General features: G+C 48.9%; 1 protein-coding gene across 1 annotated transcript in view; it reads left to right on the forward strand.

The window, feature by feature from the left end:
• Nucleotides 1-7,578, forward strand: part of fasn (fatty acid synthase) — a 29,962-nt gene extending 22,384 nt beyond the window's left edge. The window contains exons 32-42 of the mRNA XM_068582997.1: nucleotides 78-301; nucleotides 477-678; nucleotides 866-1,017; nucleotides 1,543-1,634; nucleotides 1,721-2,115; nucleotides 2,766-2,957; nucleotides 3,077-3,304; nucleotides 3,604-3,815; nucleotides 4,498-4,596; nucleotides 4,742-4,993; nucleotides 5,334-7,578. Coding sequence (XP_068439098.1) covers nucleotides 78-301; nucleotides 477-678; nucleotides 866-1,017; nucleotides 1,543-1,634; nucleotides 1,721-2,115; nucleotides 2,766-2,957; nucleotides 3,077-3,304; nucleotides 3,604-3,815; nucleotides 4,498-4,596; nucleotides 4,742-4,993; nucleotides 5,334-5,471 — 2,186 coding nt within the window. The 3' untranslated portion in view covers nucleotides 5,472-7,578. The remainder of the gene's footprint in view (nucleotides 1-77; nucleotides 302-476; nucleotides 679-865; nucleotides 1,018-1,542; nucleotides 1,635-1,720; nucleotides 2,116-2,765; nucleotides 2,958-3,076; nucleotides 3,305-3,603; nucleotides 3,816-4,497; nucleotides 4,597-4,741; nucleotides 4,994-5,333) is intronic.
• Nucleotides 7,579-8,824: the final 1,246 nt, after the last annotated feature.

The raw sequence follows: 8,824 nt of genomic DNA on the forward strand, positions 1-8,824 counted from the left end.
TAAAAAGGGTTGTTACTAATATTATTGAAAGACAAATGTTTTGCAATAAAAGCCGTGGTGTCCTTGTGTCCCTGCAGGCATGGCTCTGTTCCTGAAGAACGTGGCATTCCACGGCATCCTGCTGGACGCTCTCTTTGAAGAGGGCAACCGGGAGTGGGAGGAAGTGTCCCAGCTGCTGAAGGAGGGCATTCTGGGAGGTGTCGTCCAGCCTCTGAAGACCACAGTGTTCGAGAGGGACCAAGTGGAGCAAGCGTTCCGATACATGGCTCAGGGAAAACACATTGGCAAGGTCCTCCTGCAGGTCAGTCATCTGGGATTCAGCCTGAGAAGTCAGCGTGAGGGGACTCGAGTGTGTTCACAGAAAAACTTTGACTCAAGTCCTTGTTTATTAAAGAATAGAAGAGGCAAATGAATCGCGGGTCGTCCTCGATGTTCTCTATGTGAGCATGCTGACAGCATGCGTCTCTCTCCACCAGGTCTGCCGGGAGGAGAGCGGCTCAGCAGTCCAACCCGCTCGCCCGTTGTCTCTTCCGGCCATCTGCCGCACCTTCTGCCCCGCCTCCCACACCTACATCATCACCGGTGGACTGGGGGGCTTCGGCCTGGAGCTGGCTCAGTGGCTGACGGAGAGAGGAGCCCGCAAGCTGGTGCTGACCTCCAGGTCCGGCATCAGGAACGGTAAGGCCCGGACCTCTGACCCAGTGGAGTCACAGAACAGCTGGTGACTTCCTGTCGATGTTTGACTGGGCGACCACAGGTCTGTCTGCCCTGCAGCTCTGCTCTGGGGGTCACAACCTTTTGGCTCTTGGCGCTGCTGTAACGAGTTCGCTTCTTTACGGTTTTTTACTTTTGTAATTGTTGCTAGGTTACCAGGCGAAGCGAGTGCGTGAATGGCAGAGTCGAGACGTGGAGGTGCTGGTGTCGACCAATGACGTCAGCACGCTGGAGGGAACCGAGCGACTCCTCGCTGAGGCCGGCTCGCTGGGCCCGGTGGGCGGCGTCTTCCACCTCGCCATGGTGAGAGGACCTGAAATCATTCATTTGGATTCAAACGTAGAACATCCTGGACATAAAATGTTTCATGAAGCAGAATAGTGAGAGCATCTAACCTGCTGGACGCCCTCACGTGAGCTTGTCGCTGAGCTTTCTGGGTATGTTGTGTTTCCTGCTGACAAGATGCTACATGATGAAACATCTGTGTGTTAAAGCTGCTTACAGGTATTGTTGAGATCCAATATTCACACTTATCAAAGTACACAACGATCCAAAATAGTTGGTTTAATTGTAGCCACGCTGGCGTCGTGTCTTGATGTCACGTCGGTGGGTCGGTCCAGCACTTTGGTGACTGACAGAAAGATCTCAGTCACTATTTGATGCATTTCCATTATTTGTGCATCCATTCATGGTCTCATAGAAGCCTGATGAAACCTGCTGACTCTGCATATTTCCACACTGCTGTCCCAGTGGAGACTGACCTCTTAAACGTCACAGTGACTCCATCTGGTCAAAGCTTCATCGGCCTGTGTGCGTTGTCGTTGTCAGGTGTTGAAAGACGGCATGCTGGAGAATCTGACGCCTCAGCTGTTCCTTGACGTAAACAAACCTAAATATGACGGCACCAGGAACCTGGACAGGTGAGGCTTCTGTTTGAACCGGGAACTGAAACCGAGGACGTGGCTAGTCTCTGGATCTTGACGCGCTCGTGTCGTTCCCTCTCCAGAGCGACGAGAGCCTCGTGTCCCGACCTCAGCCACTTCGTGGCCTTCTCCTCGGTCAGCTGCGGCCGCGGCAACGCCGGCCAAAGTAACTACGGCTACGCCAACTCGGCCATGGAGCGCGTGTGCGAGCAGCGCCGCCACGACGGCCTCCCCGGACTGGCCGTGCAGTGGGGCGCCATCGGCGACGTGGGCGTGGTGCTGGAGACCATGGGCGGCAACGACGCGGTGATCGGCGGCACCCTGCCGCAGCGCATCACTTCCTGCCTGGAGGTGCTCGACCTCTTCCTGTGCCAGCGGCGGCCGGTGATGTCCAGCTTCGTGCTGGCGGAGAGGGCGGCGGTGAAGAGCGACGCGGGGAGCCGGAGAGACCTGGTGGACGCTGTCGCTCACATTCTCGGTAAGCTTGGTGAAGGAAGAGAGTTGAGTTTGAGGAAGATCACGGTGATTTTCAGGATGAGAGGGATCAGGATGAAGTACTGGACTGGAAACACAGCGGATGTCTTGTTACTAGTGACTGCAGGAACTGAAGGAACCGTCAGTCAGCGCTGCCAGAACACTTAACAAGCTGATGTGGCGGCTGTCACTAAGTGAAATGTTTGACCTTGTTTTGTTTACTAATGAGCCCTCAGGTATCAGGTGAAGGTATTCATGGTGTTCAAAGTTCTAAAACAATGTCTTTCTAAAACCAGCAGAAGAAAACGATCTAATCTGGTACGAATTAAAAGGAAAAGCTTCGTCGAGTTCAAGGTTTAAGCAGTTGTTGACTTCCAGAGCCATTAAGAACAGCTCAATTTAAACTTGTTTCAAATTTGTTTGAAATGTAGTCTTCATATTCATGAACTATTCATAGTGCAGCCGACCTGCCGTACACTGGGATTTAGTACCGACGTACAAACAGGAAATGAATAGTAAATTATAGAGGCTGGTCGTTCTACTGTATATACTGTATTTATATAGAGTAGTAAATGCTCTAAATGATGGTTCTAGATCATTCATTCAGGCTTTTATTTCTCATGTCTTGAGTTCCTCGTGTGCTTCCTCTCTCAGGCGTGCGGGACGTGAGCAGCCTGAACGCTGACTCCTCATTGGCCGACCTGGGCCTGGACTCCTTGATGGGCGTTGAGGTTCGCCAGACTCTGGAGCGGGACTACGACATCGTCATGGCCATGAGGGAAATCCGGCAGGTCACCATCAACAAGCTGCGAGAGCTGGCCAACAGCAAGCCCGGCGGCTCAAACGGTACGACTGAGGGCGCCTCTGGGCCCCGTGAGCGTTCTCTGGCTTCTCAAAAACCTGCAGGGACACTCCCAACAGAGAGCATGAGTTTTTATTGTCTCCGCTTACTTCCAACTATCCAGACTCTCAGACCGCTGCAGCCAAGAGGGACGGCGTTCGCTCTTTGCTGGAGGCTGACCTGACCCAGCTGCTGGTCGACCCCAGCGGCCCCACGGTGACGCCGCTCAACAAGGTGCAGAGCCAGGAGAGGCCCCTGTTCCTGGTCCATCCCATCGAGGGCTCCGTCTCCGCCTTTAAGACGCTCGCTCTCAAGCTGAGGATTCCTTGCTACGGCCTGCAGTGCACCCAAGGTACGGTGTTAACCACCGCACCCTGACCCTAACCCAGGAACCACAACCAGGACATCACCGCGCTGCTCAGGAGCGTCACAGCACAACTCTGTCCTGAATATCATTTAGAGTCACAGACGGTCTGATGTAATGCTGTTCTTCCACTTCCTTTATTCAGAATCATGCTTCTTTGTGCAGAATGTTGGCTGGTTATGTTTCTTTTGTTGATCACGACCACATGACCACAGAGCTTTTACACGCGCACACACAGTGTTTTCATGGGAGGGATTATACGATGACCGAGCTGCTCTCTCTCCCAGCCGCCCCTCTGGACAGCATCCAGTCCCTGGCAGCATACTACGTGGACTGTATCAGACAGGTGCAGCCAGACGGGCCCTATCGCATCGCCGGCTACTCCTTTGGTGCCTGCGTGGCGTTTGAAATGTGCTCCCAGCTTCAGACCCTCAATCTGCCTGTGGAGTACCTCTTTCTGTTTGATGGATCACACTCCTATGTGGCAGCGTACACACAGGTGGGAGCACAGAGCTGACACACACATACACACACACACACACACACACACACACACACTTAACAGGGGCACAACTAACAATTAACTACACATTTTATTGCATTTGGTAGTTGTTAAACTCTGGAACCAATTTTGTCATTAGACCTCTTTTGTCCTGTGTTTGAGTCATCGTAGTAACCCTGAAAATAATTTATATAGTTTATTGTATGTATGTGTTCAGCAAAGTCTTGGGGGGGAAAAAAAATAAATTAAAAAAATATATTTTGATCATAACTATGAACATCCAGCATGATATGAGCCAGGTTCCCCCAAAAAAAGCCTCCTGGAGCTTCAATAAGACACCTTTATGGAAAGATTAGAACCTAAAGAATCAGAATCTGCAACCACAATAAAACAAAGTCTTGTCCTGTTAAGAAGGAGTTTCAGTCACAACATTGTGTCGTTCGGTTCAAAAATGAAAAGATTACGTATCTTATGCCAAAAGATCGTCTGAATGGAGCATGCTGGGACTTAAAATAGAAGCGGGAGGATTTTCAAAAGGTTAAGCCAGAAATAAACCAAAGAGGGAACATTGGGTTCTGGTGTTTTCGCACACGGCAGAGTTACAGGAGAACATGTTCATGGTGCAGTTCAGGGCAACTCCAGAGCGTCACGTCAACTCAACTCTCTGTTTTCTCTCCAGAGCTACAGAGCCAAGCTGACCCCTGGAAACGAGTCTGAGGCTGAGACCGAAGCCCTGTGTGCCTTCATCCAGCAATTCACTAGCATGGCGTACAACAAGGTAGACAACGCACACACACACACAGACATGCACACACACACAGACATGCACACACGGCTTGAAGAATGGTAAATATCCACATTGACTACTTGGCTGTGAATATTGTGGCGGTTTAAAGTCATTTCTGTCTCTTCTGATCCTGCAGCTTCTGGAGACTCTCCTCCCGCTGCCAGACCTGGAGGCCCGCGTCAGCACCGCGGTGGACCTCATCACCTCCGGCCACAAGAACATCAGCCGGGACTCGCTGCACTTTGCAGCCAGCAGCTTCTACTACAAGCTGAAGGCGGCTGACAGCTACGTGCCGGCGTCCAAGCTGCGCAGCAAGGTGACGCTACTGCGCGCCAAAACCAGCAGCGAATACGAACAGAACCTGGGAGCCGACTACAAGCTCAGCGAGGTGACAAAGCACCAAGACTCTCACACACACACACACACACACACACACACACACACACACACACTACAGCACATGTAGTTTAACGCTGGTCGAAGATCTCCTCCAGAAGATGTCGACTCGGCACAGTCTCTGAGCATCGACACATTTTTTTATTAAATAAGTCTTCTTTAATTGTGAAAATATACACTTTTTTTATTCTTCAAATATTTCACATGCATCCATATTCATTGTTCATTTTTGTATTATTATTGCACACAGTTCAGCACGTGCTCTGGACCGTCCCATCCCTTCTCAACCCTGAGCCTGTGTCTCCTTACATGCTCACTGCGTCTCTCTCCAGGTGTGCGAGGGCGAGCTGTCGGTCCACGTCATCGAGGGAGACCACCGCAGCTTCCTGGAAGGGGAGGGGGTGGAGTCCATCAGCAGCATCATCCACAGCTCACTGGCTGAGCCTCGGGTCACAGCAAGGGACGGCTAGACATGTCCACCCAACCCCCACCCCCACCCGCCTCCCCACTAATATCACAACATTCCCAACTTTGTTTTATATCGTGAGAATAACACACAGCATGTTCACGCTCGGTGCCATTTCTCCCTGCCGCCCCAAATGCACCTTTTTTTATTTTATTTTTTTAATCTCCTTCAATTCAAGCAGTGAACTCCCTCCCTGACCTTTCAGAGCGCCTAGCCGATGTCTTCCTGTTTGCTAAATGAAATGTGTGTCTAAGTTATGTCTCATCACGTCACCGTGTTGCATTCAGCTGCGTGTGGATCATCTACAGCCCCATGAGTCATGAATTCCTTTATGAAATGCAACGTTTGTCACTTTGTTCAAAGCAGTATTCATGAGAAGGGATGGAGGCTGCATTAGGTACGCACACATACCATCCTGGTGCTCAGTGAAGTGCAGCAGTAGTCAACACACTACAGTAACAACAAGGTAGACAACGCGCACACACACACACACACACACACACACTGCTGGCAGCGGGCCGGGTCACAGTCCCTGTGAGATAGAGACACGTGATGGAAGGCTGTTGGTCAGGTGCCAAAACTTTCTCACTCATTTTATCCTCGGCAGAGACGATCACCAGGTAAACGGAACAAATTCCCAAACCAGGTCACAAAGTATCCGTCAGCGGTGGGAGGCAGTGCAGCTCAGTTTGTGGATGACATCACACAAAGAGCCGGGCTCAACACACGGCAAATGCTTTTAAACCAATTCAGTGATGAACTTTTATCATTATTAACATATCTCGACTGTAATAGAATATCGTACACAACACGCACCTGTACTCCTAACACCTAAACAACTAGCAAATAAAGTAGCTTAGCATAGCATAACGCCGAGTCCTGCTCAGCGATGTACACACAGTCAGCTGTTTGTCACGTCTGTGCTGCTCGGCCGTTAGATGCGGTCATGACGGTCCACTCACGAGCCACAACCGAGCTCTGCTCTCTCTGTATCTGCACACACACACACACACACACACACACACACACACACACTCTCTCTCTCTCTTGTCCTGACCTGGCACTACTGCATTCGTTGTGATTGGTAATATAACCATTTGGAGTTTGTTTTATTTTAATTATATATTTATTATTTGTTCATTTTGTCCAAAAGGAGTTTGTTTACCTGTTTCAGGGGACGCGATCACACCGTGTAGTTTTATTTTTTGCTGGTTTGTTTGTGCTCGTCCTCTTGGAAGCAGAAGCGGTTCTGGTCTCCTGAGCCGAACCAAAACCCAAAATAAGGAACGCTTTTAAAAACCAATCTCGTGACTCATGTGGTGCAGCTGTAAACGCAGCATGTCATGAAAACAGGTCTTTTCACAATGTGGTATGGATAAGAGTATTACTGAATGACCTCCATAGATCATGCTGATCTATAAAACAGATGCTGTTTACAGGACATGGGGAAACTTTTTTAATTTAGGGTTGTGAAGAATTATCAATACCGCAAAAATACCCTGGTACTAATCCAATGTAACTATTAATGTTTTTAACCAATGGTTATTATTATCCTGCAGTAGTTCCACTAACACTTCGAGAAAGGAAGATGTGTTATTTGCCAGACAGGTGACTCGTTCCAGGGCTTTCTCCTTGATGGGCAAACCACAGCAGTCTGAGAGGGGACTGGTCCAGGCCCAGTCCTCCCAGCTGACCAATGACCTACTCCTGTGAGACCACAGGGCGTTGTGAAGGCGAGGACTGGTGACCGCACGGGGTTCAGCTCCCCGTAGCGATGCTCGGGATAGCTTTGGTACCTGGGTGTCGGTAAATGTTGCATTTAGGTTGTGAATGACTACTGTGTTGTATGGGGACATAACTGATGTGAACTTTCCTGGGATCTTTGCTGGAAGAGCCGTCTCTGACTCCTATGACCCTCGCTGCAGCTGCAGCACGGCCCACCTGACCTCTGAGACCTCCATCTGGTCTATGACGGGTCAGCTGACCGCAGGCTGACTGCAGGCTGAGTTCAGTGACAAGGAGAAGGAAGGGACAGCACGCTCACCTCTTGTTTGGTTACAGTTCCAGTGTGTATTGTTATGACTAATAAAGGTCTCTCTCTAATCAATTCATTCTGACTATGTTGTGTTTGTCCAAAATCTACAGAAATAAATGTTAATGGATGGGTGGATACATAGTAGCGCCCAACACTTTACAGACACTAAATGAAATAAACATAAAATACTATCTATATCTATATCTATATATCTATATCTATATATCTATATATATATATATATATATATATATATATATATATATATATATATATATATATATATATATATTTCAACAATAGATAGACAATGTGACTTTTATAGCTGTGAAACAGCTCAGTCAGGACACTATGTGACTCAAAGGAGGAACCTTCTGGACTTTATAATACAAGTTATGGCAGCAGGAAGTCATATCTCAGGATAGAGTTGTTTATAATTCAAGTAATATTTGAGAATTAAAAGTTGAAGGACAGAATTGGATTTGTCATGTAAAGAGGTGAGAAATGTGTCAAACTGAAGAAATAGTTTAGTATTTAGTTCCCACAGTTATATACAGGTGTTATCAACAGATGTCTTTAATGGGATTGGATCTGACGGTGGCTACGGACATGATGGCAAACTGAAGGCTTCAAACCAGTCCACAAACCAGGTGGCGATGCCAGATGGTTTGTAATCTGTATCAGCTCCACTAGCATGAACACACCAAAACCGCCTCAAAGACTCATGTCCCTCAGCGTGTGGGAGACTATCTTGAATGCCAGGAACAAAACATGATCATGTAGAAGCTCCATAGCAACTCTCAAGTGTCACGCATTGAGCGTGACTGTCACGCACTTCGGTCTTAAGTCCCGCCCTCCCGCCACACATCGTATTTCTCACGCTGAACAAACCTCCAGGTTATTTAATGTGCCGCAGCGCGCAAACATGAGCGACGCGAGTCGACATTTTTTTGGACGCGCGTTGTAAAAAAGTGTGTTCACACCAAAAGCAGACTAACCGCAGCGCCATAAAGGGGGCGTGGCTTATCCCAGCTACTTCTTTCCTTGAAGAGAGCAATCTTTTCCGTTACAGGCTATAGATGAAATAACCACTTGATCTGCTTTATACTTGTTGTGGAAGTTACAAAAACGTGTGAACATCATCTCCATGGTGTCTGGGTTCATAGTCGTATCCGTAGTCCCACAACAGCCTGAATGAAGCCGCCATCAGCGCTCCTTCCGGGTGACCGGCAGCAGTTTGATTCGCTGATTGGCTGATGCACAGGCCCCGCCCCCTCCACCTGTCAACGGCTCCAGGGGGATATATGTCATGCTTGCCTGTC

This window comes from Clinocottus analis, unplaced genomic scaffold, assembly GCF_023055335.1.
Source record: "Clinocottus analis isolate CAN_PGR_092001 unplaced genomic scaffold, fCliAna1.0.p SCAF_19, whole genome shotgun sequence".
NCBI classification, from domain to species: Eukaryota; Metazoa; Chordata; class Actinopteri; order Perciformes; family Cottidae; genus Clinocottus; species Clinocottus analis.